The sequence below is a fragment of the Ochotona princeps genome, chromosome 5, assembly GCF_030435755.1.
Source record: "Ochotona princeps isolate mOchPri1 chromosome 5, mOchPri1.hap1, whole genome shotgun sequence".
Lineage (NCBI taxonomy): Eukaryota > Metazoa > Chordata > Mammalia > Lagomorpha > Ochotonidae > Ochotona > Ochotona princeps.
In genome coordinates, this window is record NC_080836.1 from 104,125,884 (window position 1) to 104,148,754 (window position 22,871).

The following is a 22,871-nucleotide window of genomic DNA, read 5'->3' on the forward strand; positions in this document are numbered from 1 at the left end:
GAACATCTGGGATTTCCACTGGCATCCATGTAGGATGCTGGTCTTACCGGCAGAAGCTTTTCTGTTGAGCCCCAGATGAACATTAATTGGCTTGTCTTGCAGATTCCAACTATGGCGGCAAGATCCCCATTGTTTGCTTTGCTCAAGGAGGTGGACGGGAGACTTTGAAAGTAAGTTCTGTTTTTTTTTTTTTTTTTTTTTTTGCTAGAAGTTTGATGAACAAGTTTGCCCAACTGACTTGTGTTTCTGTGGCTTTGGGGCTCATTAATTCTAGCCTGGCTAATCATTTTGTTATAGCAAGCAGGCAGATATTTCCTTTCACATGGCTGGTCCCTAAACAGATTTAGGTTGTTCCACAGAAGAGAAGATTTGGGAGAGAATTTGAAGTGATATGAATAGCCTGAGGACTCAGGGTTAACTCCAATGTCAGTCTGTCAAAGAGGAGAGCTAGCATGAATCCATGAGACAGAAGGGTTGTAACTGGCATGGATACTGGAAAACTAGGATGACTTGGACCACATGGAACAGAACCATGATCATATACACTCAACTCTCCCCCAAATGAAGCCTTCCCAGACCACATCCAGGTGCCTCCTAGTGATGCCAGGATGCCACATGAAAGAAACATCTGCTCATTCAAGTCACAGTCCATGAAACGGGAATTAGGAGGGATTAGGAAAGGAGGGGAGAAGAGTGGACAAGTGCAGCTCTTCCTCCTCAGCCTTTACTCCCACACCCTGGTTTGGATGAGGTGGTGAGGCCCATGGTGGGCTCCCACCTGCTCTGCCAGCTCCCATGGGAGCCCCCATACAGCTGTAGTCCTGGAGGAGAGTGCTTTTCAGTTTCTTCTTTGCCCACATGTGGGTGGATCACTTGATCCTATGATCCGGTTCTTTTATTTTTTTTAAGATTTATTTATTTTTATTGCAAAGTCAGATAAACAGAGAGGAGGAGAGACAGAGAGGAAGATCTTCTGTCTGATAATTCACTCTCCAAGTGGCCGCAATTGCTAAAGCTGAGCTGATCCAAATCCAGGAGTTCGGAGCCTCTTCCAGGTCTCCCACGCGGTGTGGGGTCCCAAAGCTTTGGGCCATCCTTGACTGCTTTCCCAGGCCACAAGCAGGGAGCTGGATGGAAAGCGGAGCCACTGGGATTAGAAGTGGTGCCCATATGGGATCCTGGTGCATGCAAGGTGAGGTCCTTAACCACTAGACTACTGCGCTGAGCCCTGTACTCAGGTTCTTCAAACCTGATCCCCCTGAGCCAACCTCTGCAGTTAAAGGCCATACATGTGAATATATACCTGTTGACTTTAAATAATAGAAGCAGGAAATTGAGGAAGGAATTACGTGACTATACATAGAACGCTGTTGCTTTCAAGGTGCTCTCAGCCCTTCCATGATGTGGTGTGAGCAGTCAGTGAGTTAAGTCTAGGGAAGCTGGGATTCTGTGGTCCTGCAATGCAATGTTACATTTGTCTGTTCAACTGTTGGCTTGATGCATCCATCTTCCCAGGATATATTTGTTTCATCTGGCACTAAAGCATATGCTAAGATGCTTACCTATTGGTTTATTTGGTGAATGTACCACCTCCTGCTTCGTAAAAGAGGCTGAGAACAAGGAAGCCGGGAGAGTCCTTTTTTCCTTTTTCCATTGGCCATGCTTGGAGGTTCTGCCTTCTTTCAGGGGCAGCCCCCTGGCCCACACATGATGAGTGTTTCTCCATATGGGACAGTCTGTGCTGATGCTTGAATGTGTGTTTCTGCTATGGCTGTCTCAGCTGTGCAGTGTGCCGTGCACAGATGGGACCTCTGCTTCTTCACCCTACCCATGTGTGTGTGTGTGTGTGTGTGTGTGTGTGGCAGGGGGAAGGACCTGGAGCAGCAATCGAGACATTAGGTCCACCTCATTAAGTGTTAGCAACCTTAATGTCAGGTACGTTGTCCACCATGATGTGATCTTCATGGTTTATGGTGGATTTGGGATCCTCTGTTTTTGTACACACGGCTGTTTTAAAGTTGTCGATGGTGGAGACTCAAATGGGTCTCACGCCCTCTGTGGACATTGCTGTTGGCACAGGACACCAGCCAGCTGGCTGACTTCCCACTCCTAGAGTCACAGTAAATGTGTGGTTTGCTCTGGTTTGAAATAAAAGCTTCCGAAAAAGTGAGGATGCAGGTTGTGGTGTCATCAGTGTGCTGTGTTCAGCTTGCTCTCGGGCTGCGTCCCTTCCATCACTGGTATCCCTTCTCTCCGATGCTATTCTCCCCCTCCCAGGCCATCAACACCTCCATCAAAAGCAAGATTCCCTGTGTGGTGGTGGAAGGCTCGGGGCAGATTGCTGATGTGATTGCCAGTCTGGTGGACCTGGAGGACACCCTGACCTCCTCCATGGTCAAGGAGAAGCTTGTGCGCTTCTTGCCTCGCACGGTGTCCCGGCTGCCTGAGGATGAGACTGAGACCTGGATCCGATGGGTGCGTTGTGGCCGAGACATTGGAGGGTCATGGTCCTGGGGAGGGCAGCACCATTTTCAATTGTCTGTTAGCAGCTGCTGGTAGTTAATCCTTTCTTTGCCAACATGAGCCTCAGCTGGGGCCCACACAGGGGTCTGGTAGGAAACAGGATGGGAGAAGTTCCGTGACTTGCAGTGTCCATACCTCATAAGGGGTGGAGGACAGGGTTTAAACTCAAAGTGTGTATACCACAATGCAAACAAGTGTGCATCTGCATTTTCTAAATGTTGGTGGTAGCAGGACAGGAGCCCCTGGCAATGGTATTTTCAGAATGCAGCTCTAACTAGAGTCTATACCTGTTAGAGAAACAAACATTGAGGAATCATTGCCACATTAACTGGTCTGAGTTCTGTCGTGTTCCTTGTTGGGTCATGTAAGCTTACCAGAATACTCCATCTCTGCTTGCCAAGAGTGTTTAACATATTAGAGCTTCCTCGCTTGTCTGTTTCCTGACTGCTGATAATTTGTAAGTCTTGCATTTTCGCACCTGCCCAGTCTATTAGAATGCTCATATTCCTATTCGTCCTCACTCACATATGCTCATTCACGAATCTCCTTCAATATTTGGATGTTTTAGGAGCATGTGCTGCCACTTGGTGGTTTTTCTGAAGGGTGACCCAGCCTGCAGGCCAGAAAGCCTGTTTTAATCTTGAGGTCTATTTCATCTTGAGAACTGAAGGTTGGATTTTGTATAAATAATTTACAAAAATTCTAGATCCCAAGGGAATATTAAGAGCATTTGGCTGTGACGGGTCTTCCAAGTGTCAGATATAGCCAGCTGAGACCCAGTCAACACAATTTCTTCTTCCTCTTTGCGGCCTTTTCTGTTACATAAGGGAAAACAGTGCCAACAAAATCCTTGTAAATGATGAGAAAGTCAACCCAGCCTTTTTGGATGCCAAGTACCATTTGGCAAATCACATGAAGCAGCTGGCCTTACTTAATGTCACACAAGAGGGCAGCTAGCCAGTAAACTTGATGGAGCAGTGTGATCCAAAGACAAGTTTGTTTTGGGGTAAGCCTCACATCTAAAATTTGGAAGTTAGAAATCCAGACAAACCCTTATCCGATAGCACTGGTGTTCAATGATGCTCTAATGATTGCTTGTCTGCTAGTTCTACTTGATATACTACTGTTTTCCAGGTTTTACCAAACCAGAAAAGTCTGATAGTATTGCATGGAAATTCTTAGTGGAGTTTTCTTGTATCTTATTCAAGTCCAGTTGAGGAATATATGTAAGAGTCAAATGGAGATACAGAAAAAGACAGAGTTGAAAGATGAAGACAGTTGAAAGATATGGCTTAGAGTGAGGCATTGTTGGGCCTCTTTCTGTCTCAGAATGAGGCATGTCTTCAGGCCAGGCTGCCAACCAGAATGCTGTAGCCCCGCAGAGAGTGGATCCCAATGAGAGAGAACAGGAGAGAGCTAGCCAAGCAGGCCTGGAGCTTCCCCTCCCCTCGGACCAGCAAGGAGTGAGGGCTGCTGTTTCTGACCATGTTCTGCTCAAGTGCAAGTAAAGAAGAAATAGGGAAAAAGAGTGCTCCTCCAAAGTGAGCAGCACACATGTTTAAGTCTCTCAGCATTCCTACCTGAGTAGTTTGAGTCAATTCTAAACCCACAAGCAGCAAGCACACATATCAGGGTAAGCCTTTGCAACCGGATCACCACTGCCAGGACAATTTCCTATCAGGAATTGAAGAAACACAGTGGTCAGCTCCAGGATGCTTAAAGAGGAAGGAGTTGGCAAGTCTTGATTTATCCACCAAGTAATGTCAGGTCCACCTTGGTGCCCTTCCTCTTACTTCTGTCACAGTTTGCCTGTCAAGTCTAGGTCAGGTCATGACCAAAGAACAAAGGCTGCCTCATGGGTCCCTGCCCTATTTTTCAAAAATCATTTATTTGGTTGGAAAGCGGAGTTGGGGGGGGCGGAGAGAGAGAGAGAGAGGGAGAGAGAGAGAGTCTTCCATCAGCTGGAGAGACTCTTTCATGTTACTTTCCAAATGACTACAAAGGCTGGTTCTGGGTCAATCTGAAGACAGGAGCCTGCAATTTTTGTTTATTTCCTTATTGTATCTTGGATGCTGAGTCTTCTGAATGAAGGTCCCATCTGTACATTTTCCTGGAAACTGAGACTTTAAAAGCTGACTTAATTTTCAATCCCAAAAGTCCTTATTAGTCTTCACTTTTCCAATCTTCAACAAGCAGTTTCCAATGCTTTCCACTCATGGCTTGCTGGGACTCTGCAGTTGCAAATGTTTCCAGGAAAACCACTATCACCTGGAACTCAATCTCACTGAACATAAACTTGACTTCCCTTCTAGAAGGAATCCTTCCTCATCTAGCTCTCATCAGGTCTGTCCATGGAATTTTTTTAAAAAGTTTTAACATGAACCATTATAGAAACATCACAAAGGCTATTGGAGTCAATTATTTATCTCCTTGTCTGCTCAATGAGTCTTCCAGGCTCTTGTTTCCATTGGAGCTTTTCTTTCTGACTGCATTGTGTCTCAAGCCTTTGTGACCACACTTGGATGATTTCTATAATTTTTTTGTGGCCTCTTCTTCATTTATTTTATTACTTGCTCAGCAACTGAGCGTCCACCATATGCCACTATCTTCCCCTAACCTCCTACACACTCCTCAGGAGATAAGGCTTCCAGTTACTTGACAGGGCCTTTTTACTATGTGTGCTTCTGTATAATCAAAGCCTTAACCACATGGAGGTCAAGAATGCATCGTTATCAGTTAGATACTAGAAGCTGAGGGTGCAGGTATTATGAAGGAAGAAGAGATGGAACTCACTAAAAGGCAATCTTTTTTAAAAAATGAAATAAAAATCTCTTTGCAAAAGAAATACACCAATGAGCTGATCATTCTGTTCTTTTGATATTGGCAGCTCAAAGAGATTCTGGAAAGTTCTCACCTGTTAACAGTTATTAAAATGGAAGAAGCTGGAGATGAAATCGTGAGCAATGCCATTTCCTATGCTCTGTACAAAGGTGAGGCAAAGGGGTTACATGTGTAGACACACACGCATGCATACCACACGTGTGGATAAAGTTGCTTTCCGTTTCCGTGGTTTGCACATCTTCTGAAGCTTATGAATGAAACTCAGGCTCATGTGTGCTTTTTGCTGTGATAGAAGTCTATCCAAGTGAATATTACCTGAAGTAAGTACATCCTTGGCAAAGCCTCAGTATTTAGAATTTGACGGCCTGGTGACTGAAGTACATGGAGGGAGGCCAGACACACAGCAGGTGTGATTGCAGTTAACTGTTCATTGGAACCGTTCTTATTGTGCTTGCCAGAAATTTGGTTATAGTGGGATTTATTAAAATGGAATTATAGCTCTTCAGATACACAGAGATAGCAAGTATATGTATATATATATATATATACACACACATATGTGTGTGTATGTTGGATACAGCCCTTGATACAGGATGGTGATGGAATCTGAATCAACTCTGATAACCCTTGACTTGTGGGGGGTTCCCATGATGAATGCTCCATCGTGAATTGGAAGATGAACGTCTACACTTCCTGAACATCCTGGTTTAGTTGTGGCTTCCTTTAAACCTGCTCAGAACACTTGCATTCACCCACAGATGGCCAACATCACCTACTAGAATTAGTGCTGTATGATGAAGTGTTGGCTAGCTCTGTGGTTGACGGAGCAGTGGACTGAGAAGAGAGCAGCAGGATTGTGTGTATGTGCACTGGTAGTCTCAGCTGAACCACTGCCAAGCCATGGATTGCATACCACAGATAGTGTTAGGATGTAAGAAGGAAAATAGGATTAGGGCCTCAGCTGATCCTTACGACATACTTCAGGACCTGTAGAAAGGGGAAGAGAAATTAAGCTAAAAGGGCAAATCTGAGTATCTGATTCTAGGAAAGCTTGCTTGAACTGTCCCTACTGACTGGCCACACACAGCAGTTCTGACTCCTCTATCCGGGTCCCTGGTTTATTGGCTCTCTTCCTTCCCTCTCACAGCCTTTAGCACCAACGAGCAAGATAAAGACAATTGGAACGGGCAGCTGAAGCTGCTGCTGGAGTGGAACCAGCTGGACCTGGCCAGCGACGAGATTTTCACCAATGACCGCCGTTGGGAGGTAAGCAAGAAGGTGGCTTGTGTTGGGTCAGGGTCAGATTTGACACTAAACTAACAGCAGTTGTTTTTTTTCCTGCGGAGATCTTCCCTGTGGAATCCAGTAAAGGATCTGTACTTACTGGTATGTCAATGTTGCTGAGCCTCAGGTTCCTTGTCGGTAAAAGGCGAGAGTCATAGTAAGCTTGCTGTGAGGCAACCATATGAATCAATGGTCTAATCTAAGAACGTGTCTGTGGAGTGGGGCCATTCAAGCTTCCTAGTCCTTCGGCCACGGTGATCATCCATCTTGGTGAGATGATACAAGAGTGGATCAACAAGAGAGGGAGGAAAACACAGGTGTGCAGTGTGATGAGAGGTTTTCTGCCCAAAACCCAAGGCAGCAGCACGCTTCTGGCTCTGTCCCCCAACTGCCTAGTTGGGTTCTAATAAGAGAGCTGGCCACAGTGAGATTCAGGAGCGAAACACTAAACAGCCTGATCAATGACGCCCAGTGTCTTGGGGCTGGGGACTTGGGACTATTTTTTATTAAAAATAACTCCAGCACCCTGTGCATGGCACCTTTGGTGTGGAAGTGGCACATGCAATAAAACCATTACCTTCCAGTCTCCTGCCTCCTCTCCCTTTTCAGCTTGGTTTGAATCTTAGGACCGTATCTTGTATACGACTGAGGTCCAGTCCTCTGTAGAAGCTCTCTCAGGAGGAACAATCACAAGTGCTCAGGCTTGCACTTGCAAGTCTGTTGGTACATTTTCCACTTTCTGCGCTGCTTTGAGTCTTGAATAGCCCAGGAGAACAGAGTTGTCATGGAGGTCTAGGTTTAAGGTGTGGATATTTGACAACTTCTACCCTTATCAGACTGATTCAGAAGATGCTGTGAAGCCGTGAAGTCTATTGTATAACCAGAGACTAAGACTGGATTTATATGAATGTGTGATCGGATTTAATGATAGCAGTGCAAATAAAGGAACAATTCATGAATTTTTAAAAGCTATTCATTCCTTTAGCAAACATCATCTCCTGTTTGGTTTTTGCAGTATAAGGAACTTGATTACACATCACCAGGCTTTAGTTCGTGGAGGGAAAGTAGCAGATGAGTAGCTCTGGTTAGTTGGTTCACAAATGAATACTTGTGTGTGAAGTGTTCTGTTTACATTAGGTCAGATGGTACAGATCAATGGAAACTCTGGCGCCCTGTGATTGGCACGTTTAACTTTATTAACTCAGTTAAGGAGCCTTAGAGGTGAAAGGCATGGACAGCTACGAGGTTGCAGCCAGGTTGTCTGCGTGACTTCGGAAAGGTGCTTAACCGCTTAGTGCGTCAACTTCCTTTCCTAGTTCCGTGGTGGAGCCAGCTCCTACCAGTTTACTCTAATTTGCTGGAGCTAGCTGCTAAATTTTTAGAGATTCTGTGACTCGGTTGCTAACCATCATCGCTACTAAAATTATACAAATCTAGAACTAATTATCTTTTATGGAAAACAAAAGGTACTAAGGCTCAGAACTTATCACCATCTAATCCTTTTGTTATGTTTACTGTTGTCTGTGCCTTAGCTTGCTTGCATCTGTCACAGCTGCTCGCTGGAGATGCTGTACTCTCACAGGGGTATGCTGGTCCACATCTATTCCCATGTCTGAATTAGCAGCAAAATACTGATCACATGGAAATGTTTGTGCTGTGGGGACTGACCAACATGATTAATCAAGGCCTGGATTTTCTTTGGGAGACCTGCACACCACACTGATCATCGGAACGGGGAAAGAAGAGATAATGGTGACAGAAGCACCGATCTCATCCTGTTATGATGAGTCAATCATGGAGTGTTTCCAGAGTGTTTAGAACATTGGCACTTACTAAACACTATGGAAGTGCTTGCTTAAAAATACATACGGATCTTTGGGATAACGATAATATTTGTGCTTTCACCACACATGACACACCTTCGGTGTATTACTTTCCTTGTCCTTCATAGCAATCCTTAGCAAAAGAACCTCATTTTATTGGCTAATAAACTAAGGCTCCATGAGCATTGCAGGGTGGCAGTTGCTGGTGATTTATTGAGGATTGCCTCTGAGCCCACATTTCTGAAAGAAGCTTGGTCTGTGCTATCTCATGTCAGAGAAAAGCAATTGAAGCTTGGTGACGCAATTTTGTCCAGGGCCACTTAGCTGGAAGATGGTAGCATGAAGGGTTGGAAGCTAAGACTGGTCTATCTGAAAGGCCTGGTATTTTTATCCTAGGCCAGTGTTTCTTAGGCTCTAGGCTGGTGAATGCCTAATATAAACCACTGAACTCCATGGTGGACCCTGGCAATGCATGCTTTAACAAGTCCTCCAGGTTTCCAGTGTGTCGCCAATGGAAAGGCAGACAGGACATGTGAGATGCTGGGTTCAGGAGATACTTGCCTTGAGGACAGATAGCAGCTGCTACTCTCCCAGCAGCAGTCAGCTCTTCCTCTGCTGAGCTCCATGGGATCCATCAGGCAGGACCCAAGGGACCCTTGGCAAATTCATCTCTAGGAATGGAGTGGTCCCCAAGAGACCATCATTCGACAGAAGCAAAAGCTGTTCATGCAGAAGGTCACCTAAACTGGGGGTGCCAGGCATGAATGAATGATAGGAGTAGAGTGGGCAACAGTGCAGGACACTGGGGAGCAGAGAGCCTGGGCTCCTGGGAGAACCCTCTGCTCGGCTCCTGCGGGCGCTTCCCACGCCGTCAGAACTTTGCATTTCCACTCTTAAATGTAGCTCTTGATGGACCTACTCATTTCATGATGTTAGCGATGGGATCCAATGGTCCCAAATCCTCCCGGAGGATGCACAGAGCACATCTAAGAGTTGAGGCAGCTTGTAGCCACTGGTTTATGTCTGGAGTATACAATGATGATTTTCTGATTTTTCTATAGGTTTCTGTGGGGTAAGTTTCATTAGCAGTCCACAACATGGAGATAAAGAAGAGCACAAGTGGAACTGCCCAGTGTCCCAGTACCTTACTGAGCTATAAACCTGGCCATGTCTTTGCCTGGTCTGTGTGCTTTGCACATGCTGCGATGGGTTCCAACTTGCAGACTGTATCTGAGACATCAGACTCCATAATGGAAAGTTTATAGGCGTCTGGGAAGGGCGGTGAATCCCATGGCAAAGAGGAACCTTGGTAGTCATTTCACGACTAGAGGAGCTTTTAGAGAATTGGTTCTAGCTATTGCTGGTCTAGTCACTGGCTGCCAGATGTCAGGATAAATTCTTGACTAGCATCTTCCATGTATGGGAGTCATACATGGGAACACTTTAGATCAACAAGAACCCGAGTCACATCTATATCCTCCTCAGGTTCACTTCAAAGATTCTACCAGGCCATTTCCGCATCTGGATGTTTGAATGAAAATCCAATGTGGTGTCAACACAGAAATGTTGCTGTGCTTTGTTCTCCAACAACAAAGAGTTTTGTTCTCAAAACAAAGATAAGTTGAAGGTCTAGGTGTCCCTGCGGCTAATGTTGACGTGGCTGAGAAAGAAAGATGCCTCGAATCTTTGCTCTGTTTTCTCTCCGCAGTCTGCAGACCTTCAAGAAGTCATGTTCACGGCTCTCATAAAGGACAGGCCCAAGTTCGTCCGCCTCTTTCTGGAGAACGGCCTGAACCTGCAGAAGTTTCTCACCAATGATGTCCTCACCGAGCTCTTTTCCAGCCACTTCAGCACCCTGGTGTACCGGAACCTGCAGATCGCCAAGAACTCCTACAACGATGCCCTGCTCACGTTTGTTTGGAAGCTGGTTGCCAACTTCCGAAGAGGCTTCTGGAAGGAAGAAAGAAGTAGCAGGGATGACTTGGATGTGGAACTCCACGTAGGTTCTGGGATAGGTGTCTGTCTGAAGGCACCAAGCTTTTGAGTCTTTCTTTACAGAAACATCTCTCTCCTAGAGTAGCTCACAGGTTGACATGGTTAAGTTTTTTTCTGCCACCTTTACTTAAACTATGACAAGTCTTCTTAATGAATTTTCTGTTATCTTGGTAATACTCCGTTGAGTATTTCGTACTCACTACAATCTTTCTGAATCATGGACCATGGTGTGCTGTGCTTTCCGCAAGCATCTAACAGGAAATAGAGATAGGCTGGCAAACGACTGCCTGCTTGGGGCTCAGCCTACTGAACAGCTTGGTTTTAGGGGGCTCCCTACTTCGATGGAAGGGACTGGGGGTCTGACAGGTGTCTGTCTCTTGTGCATGATAGGGACAGTATTTCCAAAGAGGTAACCCAGGTGTCCCTTAGAGAAGATGTCACAGGTGTGCTGCCTGTGGTTCCCGGGCATCCCCAGTGTAGGTACAGCAGGCCTGGGGTTCAGTTGTTGGCACCACCTGTAGTTCCCGGGGCATCCCCAACGTAGGTACAGGCAGGCCCAGGGTTCAGTTGTCGGCACCAGCAACTTTTGCTGAAAGATTTATTCGGTCAGTGAGAGCCCATGGGTGGCAGAGGTTGCTTCATAAACGTGCCAGCTCCTCCCTATCCACACAAGGCTACTCCTATGGTGGCCCAGAGGAACTCCTGTCTGGTTGCCATGGTAACCTGCTTGCAAAAGCGTCTTCTTACTGATTTCTTTCTTTTCTGATCACATCTCCTCGTTTTCCTCTTGGATTTTGTCAAATCAACTCTGCAAAGAAACTGTATGTCTTTTTTTTGACATTTGTCTTTTATTTAATTATATTTTCACAATCTTTACATAGTTAATTAGGGTAAAAACGTTTAAGGGCTATAGGAAAGTGGGTAAGACTATTATTTCCATATTGTTTCCTTCATGTTTAAAGGGGGGTATTAAGGGAGAAGACCCACCCAATTTCCCATTCTCCCCAGGTCCAGGATGTAGGGCATGCTTCTAGGTTCTTGCTCAAGTCGCTTTGATAGTTCACCAGTTATGAATCGTTGCCAATCTTGCCACTCCAAGCACTATGAGGTCTTTGAAGAATCCAGTGATTGACATGGTCCATCATAGAGTCTCCGTTTGCCCCATATTTTGCTGCCAACATATAGCTGAGGTGGTTGATTGACCTGTTCTGTCTTCTGTCTTTTCTTGATAGGGTTCTGAGTCCAGCATTTCGACTGGAGTGATCTCCAAAGAAACTTTGTCTGAGGTGTTCTCAGACCAGATTCTTGTATGTACTAGCAAGTACAGGGCCCAGCACAGTCCATCGCCCTGATCAGCTGGTGGTTGTGATTGCTGGGTTGGTTCTGTTTTCAACCTCGACTTCCACTGGAACCAATGGGTGTTGCAGTTCAGCCTGGTTCTGCCCAGCACATACTCGGCCCTCGCATAAACCAGTGGGAGCTGCAGCCTAGTTGGAGCGACCCACAATAACCCCCACCAGGCCCGCCCCCTACCCTGGTCTGCCAGTATGTGTAGCAGTAGTCAAGTCTGTCCCACATCCCATTTGGCTCTCGTACATGTCAATGGGTATTAAAGCTTTGTTCCATCTAACCAGCTCCACTATGCAGCCCACACAGATGCTGTTGGTTGTCTGTCTAGCCACCTCAGCCCCTGTCCTAGTTTTCATGCCCTGCTGTGGAAGTGGTAACCCAAGAGGAAGGAGCCCACTATTTCCTTCCCAGGCCTCTCCCACTCCCGGATTATGCACTCTCCAGGTAGTTCTGTAGTTTGACTTGACAGAACTAGCCCCTAGTGCCAGCTTCTGCCAGCTGATGCTGTGGCTAAGCCCAAACGACCCTCCCACTCTAATTTTGTTTGCACCAGTAGGAATAATCAGCCCAGCCTGGCTTTTCCCTGATCTAGTCCACATGAGGTGACAGGTGTTGTAGCTCTGCTTGGTTTGGTCTGCCCTCATCCCAGCTCACGCTCTCCAGTGGGAGTAGCTGTCCAGCAAGGGAACCAGCCCATATTCCCCTGCCAGCTCTGCCCCCTCCCTTCCTGGTTTTCACACGTGCTGCTTGGGCGCTGCAGTCACATCCAGTATAGGCAACCTCACCTTGGCGTTCCGTATTGTGCACTAGCTTTTGTTGTGACCAAACCCGGCTTGACCCACACTGTTCTGGTGCTTGAATTTGCCAGTGGATGATGTGAACAGATTCAGCCTGGTCTTCCCCCAACCCATGCCAAATGTATGCCAGTGGGAAACTTTCCATGGCCTATTCTGGGCTGTTTCTTATCATGTTTCTTGCACTTATCTGCTGGGTCTGTGTCTGCCAGAGGAGTTGCCCAGGCTCCTCCATCAGAACCTCTCCCAATGCCAGATTTTGCGGATACCAGTGGGTCCATGAGGCAGCCCTACTCAGTTCACCTCCTGTCCTAGCAGGAACAGTGGCTTTTCCTGACTGGTCTTCAACCCAAACTGGTCCTTGCTGTTGGATGTTTCAGCCCAGCCATGGCTCGTCCATACCCACATATGGCTCACACCTGGCTCAGCAGGGGTTGAGACCTTGCCTAGTCCATCCCCCATCTACCCTGGTCCTCCAGGACACCAGAGGGTGTTGGAGTCTGGCCCGGCTCAGTGCATCCAATCCCAGTCCACACTTGTGCCACGGGAGACTACAACTGTTTCCTGATCAGAACGCAGCCCCCATTCCAGCCCACGCGCCCCTTGGTGGGAACCTCTTCCCAGCTAGGGTTGTCCCCTTAGCTCCCCAACCGGGCCTGTTCCCAGCCATAGATCACGTGCATGCCAGTGGTTGCTCTTACTCAGCTTGGCTCAGCCCCTCACCTGTCCCAACCTCTGCCTTAGACACTGTGGCTTAGCATTCCTGGCTCATGCAGACTAGTAGGTGCAAGAGCCTAGCTCGGCAAGACCTGTGCTCCATCCTGGTCTCTAGTTTCACTTGTGGGCTAAGATTTGCTCAATCCTGCCCCGTCCACCCTGTTCCATTACCAATTGACCCATTACTCAGCTGTTGGAGCTACTTTGCCCAGCTTGTCTGATCCCCGAACTGGACCACATGTTCACCAGTGGGAGCTATGGCTCACCAAGGGAGTTTCCCAAGTTCCTCCACTTGATCCACTCCCAGACCCAGTTCTCATACATGCCATTGGGTTTAGGCCAGCGCCCGGCGCAGTCTGCCCTTCCATTTGGTCTTGTATGAGCTAGTGAACGTTGCAGCCCGGCCTGCCCCACACCCTATTCAGGATGCACATTTGGGTGCTGCTGCCTTGACCAGTCCAAACTGTTGCGGGTTCCTTTACCTGTGATTGATGGCAGGCTCCTTGGTCACACCTAGCTTAGTCCCTCACCACCCCAACTCTTGAGCTAACCAGTGGGGCTAGAATTTCCACAGTGTTTGGCCCACACATCCCTCACAGAATCTACCCCCAGATATGGTTCTTGAGTGTTAGTAAATGTAATGGCCATGATTAATGTGACTCTTTTTCTGATCCATCATCAAGTCAGGTAACAGGATATGATTCTGCTGGGTAAGCCCTGAGCCATAGCTTTTGCATGAACAGGTATTTGGTGGTCAGCATTGTTCAGTGATTACAAGTTTTTCAAAGGAAGAGTTACTGTCATTGGAATCTTTACATTTGCTTCACATCCTAGAAGCTCAGTGGGTTCAACCTGGAGCTACCTAAGTAGCGATTCAAAGAACCAAAACCCCAGAGCTCCCTGGCGGGGCGGCCAGCAGGGGGAGCCTGGCACCAAATGGTGCACTGGCTGCCAGGGCACAGCTCACTAAGTGCACATGGTGGCTGGCGTCTGGGATCCAGGCATGAGACACCCCGTCCTGAGACCCACCAGCAGCCGGGAGGCTGCTGGAAGTTTAAACTCCCAGGCCTAAGGTCATGCCCCTCCCCAATCCCATTCACCGCCCAAGGAGGGCAGTGGCTGGGCCCCAGACCTGCCCAGTCACGGAGACCTCCCCCTTTGGTGTACTCACCATGTAGGGAGCAGCCCCCGGAGCTCAGGCAGGCCCGGGGACAGCTCACCATGTGCACGTGGCGGCTGGTGTCTGGGATCCAGGCATGAGACGCCCCATCCTGAGACCCACCAGCAGCTGGGAGGCTGCTGGAAGTTTAAACTCTGAGGCCCAAGGTCGCGCCCCTCCCCCATCCCACCCACCAGCAGCCGGGCAAAACTATATTTCTTAAATTCTTGACTTGGGTTTGCTTTCAGTTGGTGACCCAGATTAGGCCTTTAGCTTTTGTAATTCTGGAATGTGTGTGTTAGAAATTGGAGGAGTGACGCGTGTGCATGAGCTGGAAATATCTGGCGAGCTTTTGTTTGCAGGGTTTCTATGAGAACCCCATGCAGTCTACATCCCTGTGCTGCATACATTTTAACACGTGTGCAAAACCCACAAGGATGTGAAAAAGGAGCACACATTTCTAGTTATTTTCCATCTGAAGGATTTCCATTGGAAGATGGTAAATGTTGAATAGGGGTTGGCTCGCTAAAGGATGTGTTGGGAGTTAAAATCTCTGAATAAAAGTCCAAAGAATTAAGCACAATTTTAGGTTGTAAAATTGAACTTAAATGGAAGGGGCTTCAGAATTCATTTGGAATGATTTTTTTTTCTAGATGGAAAACAGATGTATATAAGAATGAGGACGAATTGCTTTCTCTTTGGTCATTCAACTTAAAATAGTTTTCAGCACGTATTTTTGCCTCTTACAGCTTTCTGTCAGCTGTGCCCTGCATTTTATGATCTATAGTAGACTTTGTGTCAAGTTAGACCAGGTCATGAGTCATAGGCTCAGACTTGAAGCCACAGGGCTTCTCTCACTCGGGACTGTCCTCCGAGGTGTCCTGAGCCCCCGTTCCATCATTAGAGTTGTACATCCACAAACTGACCACAGACTTTCACCCTGCCCTCCCAGGACGTGTCCTTCATCACTCGGCACCCTTTGCAAGCTCTCTTCATCTGGGCCATCCTTCAGAACAAAAAGGAACTCTCCAAGGTCATCTGGGAGCAGGTAAATGCTCATTTGATGCTACATGTTCACCCGGTGTGCGCTTGGCTTTTATAGTTCTTTCTCAGAACTCATCTGTCTGATCCAAACCATCACCAGTAAAACAGGTGTGGGATGAGTATGCTTGGGTCCCTGCTCGCAGGCCAGTGGAGGCGGGATTTGGGAAAGACAGTCCCTGCTTGGGTTGCTGTTTGCAGGTCAGCGGAGGTGGGTTTGCGAGGGACAGACCCTGGAAAGTAGCTGTGCTTGAGTCCAGGAGGCACCTGCTTCTCAGGCTGCATGTGTAGGTTTTGTGACTGTTCTTCAATTGAGTTGTAAAAGATTCATTACTGTTTGAACTGTTTTATTGTGTTATATGGAGGAAGCAGGGTCTGTAAAAATTCTACTTGGAAAAATTTATAGGAGATTTTCCTCGTGGTTGAGTGAGAATGAATTTTAGTAATGACTTAAGGATGCTCACACCACCTTCTCCGTGTTTAGAACATAACATTGGGTACTGAACACGGAAGTTGCACACACAGACTTACCAGTTGCATTGCCCTGGTCTGCTATGTCCTTATCCACTCGCCTGCCCCCTTTGAGCTGTTATGGTATAAAGTTCTGGAACAGCAGGCTAGCCTGGGCTCCCACGATTACAGCCTTGCTGTCAGAGCCTCTGCTCATGGCATCTGCCTTGACATTTTCTGTTCTGTGCTACTCAAAACCATGAATGCGCTCTGTGTATCCTTCCTGGGGCTGCAACACAGAGGTTATCACCAAAGCCAGGGCAGCAGCTCAAGACCAATTTGCACTCATTACAAGTTTGATTTTGTATCATGGTGAATAGACCTTCAGATTTCACTGTTCTCTGCTTTTGCTGGAAGTTCCTCCTTGTCTATCCCTCATGTGGACATGGTCACCTCCAGGGATTATGAATTCACCATAACATTCTTATCTCTCTGTAAAGACCAGGGGCTGTACCCTGGCAGCCCTGGGAGCCAGCAAGCTCCTGAAGACACTGGCGAAGGTGAAGAATGACATCAACGCTGCTGGGGAGTCCGAAGAACTGGCAAATGAGTATGAGACCCGCGCCGTGGGTGAGTCTCCTGGCAGGTGCAAGTCTGCGTGCACCCTGCACATCACAGGCTAGGTGGGTGAAGTTGGTGACATGTCAGGTGCCCTGCCCCACTGGCTTGTCTGAGGCCTGCACATGTCATACCCAGACCCCCTGGTCTTAGTACTTGCTGACTTTCCCAAGAGCAAACCTGGGGGAGCTTGGGCTCCCTGACCCTGTACACCCAAGTCCTGGGTCTGAGTGATTCAACACCTCAGGGAACGTGGGAGAACGGCTTGCTATGTTGGATGCTGTTTAGACACCGATGAGTCTGAGACTTTGTCTGATCTCCAGGTTCATGGCTAGCCTGTCAGCTTGCTGTACGTATCCTTCCTGGGGCTGCAGCACAGAGGTTATCACCAAAGTCAGGGCAGCAGCTGGTTTCCCACAGGTAGCCCTGTGAAGGAAGGGCTTCCCCTGCAGTGGAAGGAGGAAGGTGGTCTCCTGGAATGTCTCCAGAGGGAGCTGTCTGACCCTTGCTTGCTCCTCAGCCATTAAACTTGTCAGAGCATTGTGCAGAGGCCTGGCCCCTTGGGAATATGGTCAGTCTAGGAACAATGCCCCCGTCTCCCAGCCGCACAATTCCAGCCTGTTTCAGGTCTCCCTGTTCCAGTGCTGGTTTGCTTCTATGTTGTGCTTTTGACAAGCCTACTGGCCTGTTGTCTTATCAGATTAAAATACATCTCTGTGTGAAAAAAAATAACAATAAAGGTATCCAGTTCTTTGAAAGGCATTGTGCACCTTGTTGCGTGCCTTCAGTTGGGCCGCAGCTCTGGCTAGTTTGAGATTTTACATTTTGCCTTAAGGAGCTATGTCCTGGTCTCTCCATTATCAGCTTTTGACACGTGACAGCACCATTTGTGGGACAGCTCTGTTCACTGTGCCTTAGCCACCCAGAAACTCATCAAGAAAGCACAGTGTGGCCAGGAGAGAGAAAGGTCTGGCTGGCAAAGGGGGCTCTGGGGATCTCCCTGTGTCCTGGCTGAAACCCACCAAACAGGGCACTCCCACGTCCAGCGTAGCTGCTCCCACCACGTGGAGCTGCAGGTGTGGGGAACTTAGGGCAGGTCTCTGCTTGGAACAGCCCCGGGCTGTGATGCGTTCACTGCACCTGCGTGGGTCTGGCTTCACACACCCCGTCGTATTCCTGGCTTCGGGGCTTGGCTGGGGTGGGGGGTAGGGCAAGGACAGAGTTGTGTGTTTGCCACCCTGGGCTCCAGCTCCTCTCTCTGCCGACCATGTCATCTCAGAGCTGTTCACGGAGTGTTACAGCAGTGATGAAGATTTGGCCGAGCAGCTGCTGGTCTACTCCTGTGAAGCCTGGGGTGGGAGCAACTGCCTGGAGCTGGCTGTGGAGGCCACCGACCAGCACTTCATTGCCCAGCCTGGCGTGCAGGTATGCAACCTTCGCTCTTCCAGCCACTGGCCCACAGACAGATGCCATGAGCAGCATGAAAACGAGAAATACTAACAAGCCCTTCCACTCCAATGGCAAGGCCATAGAGGGGCAGTGGGGTGCTGCTGGCAGAGGGCAGGCACTGCCAAAGAGGTGCTTGAAACAAGGAGGTGGAATGTTCTTTGAGCTTCCACAAAGCTCGTAGCATATAACTGGAATGACGAGCCAGATGCTGGACCTCACCTCTTGTGCCTCGATCCACTGTGCCCCTAACTGGGTGCAGGATGATGGGCCTGAGTGTTGAATCTGTCAGGTGGGCTGGCGGTGACTCTGGGGAGGGCTATGTGAAAATGCAGCGCAGTCTCGTGAGGGCACTGTCCTCTGTCAGCTGTCACTGTCGGGGTTCAAGGGGGATGATGGCGGTGGAGCAGCAGTTCCACCGCCCCAGACAGGTAACTGCACTGCACCAAACAGAGCCATTTGCTCCTGCTGCCTTCGCTCGCAGCTCCCGCAGGAAGGGCGTGGGGGTGAGAGACTCCTGCTTGTCAACCACTTCACCTAGAGCTTCATCTCATTGTGTCACACCCGTCTGGGCGACGTGCTCTCCGGGGCTCAGCGGGGTCCTTAGCTTGCCCAGCCAGGAGAAGCTGTGCTAGGCTGTGAGCCTATAGTTATTGTCTCTTTTGTGGACTTCCTGCTATGCCACAAGGCCAAGAAGTATCAGCATTTTCTGACCAAAATCCATTTAATGCTGCACCTGTTTGGAGTCAATGAGAACTGTGACTTACGACAGGGGACCTATGGGAAGGGGGCACTGGGACCGTAGCAGTGGAGTTGGCTGGAGTGAGGTGATCACTGGAGCTGGAGTGTGTTTTGGCGGCTGGGAGGCCTGCCATGGTCTTGTCACAGTTTCTTAGACCCCACACCCTGTCTTCCTGGTACCGCTGAAGTTGGAGTCCTTGGGAGGCAGATGGGTGCTTCTGTTCAGGTATACGGCTCCTGAGGGCCTCTGTCACCTGCTTCCTGCCAGTCACACAACCAGAACCCCTGCTGGCATGGCCAGGAAGCTTGCTTCCTACTTTCAGGCTACTGTATGGAATATTCTGCAAACCCAGTGCCATCACCTGCTGTGGTTACCTCAGGGCTTCCTGGCAACAGATCCAGTGGGAGCAGGGGAGTGAGGAAGACTTGACATGACCAGTCATGGATGTCACCTGCTTTCCTGCTCCTGCAGGGAGGCCTCCCCACAGTAGACTTTAACACACGAGGCATGTTTTACAGGGAATCCACGTAGTGTACATGGGGGTGACAGTGCATGGCACTGTGCCAACGCTCAAGAGAGCCGCTGCTTTGGGTGCCTGGGGCTCCCCAGTGGGGGCTTCTGGGAAAGGCTGTGTCATGCACTCGTATGGTCTACAGTTTGTCGGAGCTGCCCTTGGGGCTCCCCCTGGCCCTCCTGGACCAACTGCATTTCTTGCTGGAGCATTCTGGGGAGGAGTGGTAGGGGCTTGTGTGAGAAGCTGCCTGCCTCTGAGGGGAGGGACCACAGCCCCACCCTCCTCGTTGACACTGGGGTCTACACAGACTTCCTATTCCCTCAAGCCCACCAGCCCCCTTCCACTGGATACTCGATTCAGCGGCCTGGTCAGCGCTTGCCTCCCAAGAAGAGCTTCTCCTATCTGCCTCCAGACATGTCCTCCTGGGGACCCTACAAGTAGCACTGGCCGAGGCTGTGGAGCTGTGCGCACTGCAGGGAAAGGGGCAGGGAAGACATCACTGAAGCCCACACAACAGGAATTGGATCTCATTCAAGATTCATGGAGTCTTTGCATTTGGACCTCACACAACCTGTGTTTTAAAGTTCACATGCCCCGACTTAGAACAATCAAAGAGAATTTGAGCTTGCTTTACGTAGCCTTTCAGAAGTCAGGTAGCTGCTGTTGAAGGCTAAGTTGTGTTCTGGGAGGGTGTAGGGCTGGGCAGGAAGGCTGCCTGCCACGCCACTGTTGCCACATTTAGAAAGACCTGGGGGCTTTGTCTCTGATTTCCCCTTAGAATTTCCTTTCCAAGCAGTGGTATGGAGAGATCTCACGAGACACCAAGAACTGGAAGATTATTCTGTGCCTGTTTGTTATACCCTTGGTGGGCTGTGGCTTTGTATCGTTTAGGTAAGAACCAAGTACGTTCCTACTGTGGTTGTGCGCTTGATCTGATTCTTTAGGGTCCCTGGATTGGATTTCTTTTTTGTTGTTAAAAATTTATACTTACATATTTGAAAGCCAGAAAGGGAGGAGAGAGGACAGAGACTATTGCTGTTTTACACCCCGCATGACCCGAATGCAGGAGGCAGGCTCTCCATACAGGTCTTCAGCATGGGGCGGGGGGCGGGGAGCAAGCACCGTACCTTCACCTGCAGCCTTCCAGGCACATGTGCAGGGAGTTGACTAGGAAGCAGAGTAGCTGGGGCTCTAACTGGTACTCTGACGTGAGATGCTGGTGACTCAAATGACTCAGATGGCACCACTATGGCTCGTCCCTGAGCTTGATTTCCAATGACTGGAAATGACATCACATCTTCCTCTTCACCAGCCCATGCAGAAGTTGGATTTGTTCAGAGCAAAATGCCCCGGCTTGGCTTTGGGTTGGATTAGTCTTTCAAACCAGTTTTGACCTGGGGAGGCCTGTGTTTATGTTGGGGAGAAGGGATGGCGCCCCCTGGTGGCCATGCGGATGTTGACGCTGCCCTGCCCTGTGCCTCTGAGGAGAAGGGATGGCGCCCTCTGGTGTCCATGTGGACGCTGACGAAGCTCTGCCCTGTGCCTCTGGGGAGAAGGGATGGCGCCCCCGGTGGCCATGCGAATGTTGATGCTGCCCTGCCCTGTGCCTCTGAGGAGAAGGGATGGCGCCCTCTGGTGTCCATGTGGACGCTGACGAAGCTCTGCCCTGTGCCTCTGGGGAGAAGGGATGGCGCCCCCGGTGGCCATGCGAATGTTGATGCTGCCCTGCCCTGTGCCTCTGAGGAGAAGGGATGGCGCCCTCTGGTGTCCATGTGGACGCTGACGAAGCTCTGCCCTGTGCCTCTGGGGAGAAGGGATGGCGCCCCCTGGTGTCCATGTGGATGCTGATGCTGCCCTGCCCTGTGCCTCTGGGGAGAAGGGATGGCGCCCCCTGGTGCTCATGCAGATGCTGATGCTGCCCTGCCCTGTACATCCAGGAAGAAGCCTGTTGACAAGCACAAGCGGCTGCTGTGGCACTACGTGGCCTTCTTCACTTCCCCGTTCGTGGTCTTTTCGTGGAATGTGGTCTTCTACATCGCCTTCCTGCTGCTCTTTGCCTACGTGCTGCTCATGGACTTTCACTCCGTGCCACACACACCTGAGCTCATCCTCTATGCCCTGGTCTTTGTACTGTTCTGCGATGAAGTGAGGCAGGTAGGAATGCCCCCACACCAGACCCCTCCTCATTTGCTCAGTGCATGCTGAGAAGAGCAGAAGTTGCTTCTGGAAGTCCTTACTTTCTGGAAGTCACTGATCTTGGCACTCCATGAGCATGCATCTTCAGGGGCCCTGTCTGTGTTCCTGGGCATGCCTGGTCCAAGGGATGGACATAGCTTGGCGGAGGTGAAGGGTCTAGGTCCTTTACAGTTAGCCCACTGAGAGCTTGGCCTACTGCCTGCCCATGAGGTCACAGCTTTGTGTGGGCTGGGCCTGCTGTGTCAGCTTCAGCAGCTGTCATGACATAGCTGCACAGACTTGGCTCAAATCCCCGTTCCCCAGTCCTGGAGACCAGAAATCTGAGCTCAAGCCATAGGCTGTGATGGCTCTCAGGAAGGCTGTGAGGGGGTATCTGGGGTTCCCTGGTCAGCTCTGCCATTCCTTGGCTCTTGGTGCCTCACTTGACCCCTGACTCATGTCCACTTGGTGGTTTCCCCGTGTGGGACTGTGTCTGTCTTTGTCCTTCTCACAAGGATACTGGTGAGTTTGGCCTGATCATTGCTTAGCTGTGGGCAGTGAGCCTGAATCAAAGCAGTCAGAGTTCAAGTTCTTGGGACACAGGATGACAAGGTCTAGATTTGAGGGGGACACCATCCAGCCATCACATCTTGCCCTCAGCTGCCATGTGCCATCTCTGTCGGTAGAGTAGAAGTAGAGTGGGACAGGACTAAGATGTGTTCAGCCAGATCCAGGCAGCAAGGCACAGCCCTCTTCTGCCATGAGTGATGGTCAGCTGAAGGAGCCTGCTCAGCCTGGGATGGTGGGAAAAAGACTGGATTCTTCCCAATACCGACCACAGCAACGGCGCTGCAGGGCTGCCCAGGAGTTCTCGCAGGCTTGTCAGGGACCCTTGGAGATTTGAGTCCAAACTGTTAATATGAGCTCTATGGTCTGCAGTGGATCTGACAAGGGTTAGAAAAGGCACGTGGGGTGGTTGGTGCTGGAGCGACACTCAGACTGCGGCCTACTTGTGGACTGCATTAATGGTGGACTCAGAGCCCAGTGGGGAAGCAGGTCATGAGTGTGTTCATGTCTGCACACACATATGTACACGTTCATGCAAGTGGATGCTCTCACATATACATACGCCTGGGAGAGGAACCATGCCTGCCACATAGGAGGTGGTCAGTGGATTTGGGTTCAGAGGAAGACATTTGAGTGCTCAGAGCTGCCCCTGCCTTTCCCATCCAGGCTTTGCTTGCCAGAACAACCCAGAGCCAGTCCTTTCTCCCAGCTTCCTGGGTTCTTTCTTTTTAAAAACAGGTTTATTTCTTTATTTTGAGTGGTAGAGTTAGAAAGAGAGAGTTTTCATCTGCTGGTCCACCTCCCAAATGCTATGGTCAGGACTGTGCCAAGC

At 49.4% G+C, this 22,871-nt stretch overlaps 1 protein-coding gene across 3 annotated transcripts in view; it reads left to right on the forward strand.

Moving 5' to 3' along the window:
- The window catches only part of TRPM8 (transient receptor potential cation channel subfamily M member 8), a 131,828-nt gene that overhangs the window by 73,154 nt on the left and 35,803 nt on the right, over positions 1 to 22,871 (forward strand). Inside the window, exons 9-18 of one of the 3 annotated variants that reach the window (XM_058665154.1) lie at positions 103 to 170; positions 2,278 to 2,475; positions 5,411 to 5,513; positions 6,512 to 6,630; positions 10,180 to 10,470; positions 15,439 to 15,534; positions 16,478 to 16,607; positions 17,875 to 18,020; positions 20,076 to 20,188; positions 21,235 to 21,451. In XM_058665154.1, the coding sequence (XP_058521137.1) occupies positions 103 to 170; positions 2,278 to 2,475; positions 5,411 to 5,513; positions 6,512 to 6,630; positions 10,180 to 10,470; positions 15,439 to 15,534; positions 16,478 to 16,607; positions 17,875 to 18,020; positions 20,076 to 20,188; positions 21,235 to 21,451 (1,481 nt within the window). Of the gene's footprint in view, positions 1 to 102; positions 171 to 2,277; positions 2,476 to 5,410; positions 5,514 to 6,511; positions 6,631 to 10,179; positions 10,471 to 15,438; positions 15,535 to 16,477; positions 16,608 to 17,874; positions 18,021 to 20,075; positions 20,189 to 21,234; positions 21,452 to 22,871 lie in introns of those variants that run through there. The other 2 variants (XM_058665155.1, XM_058665157.1) reach the window with 2 other exon arrangements.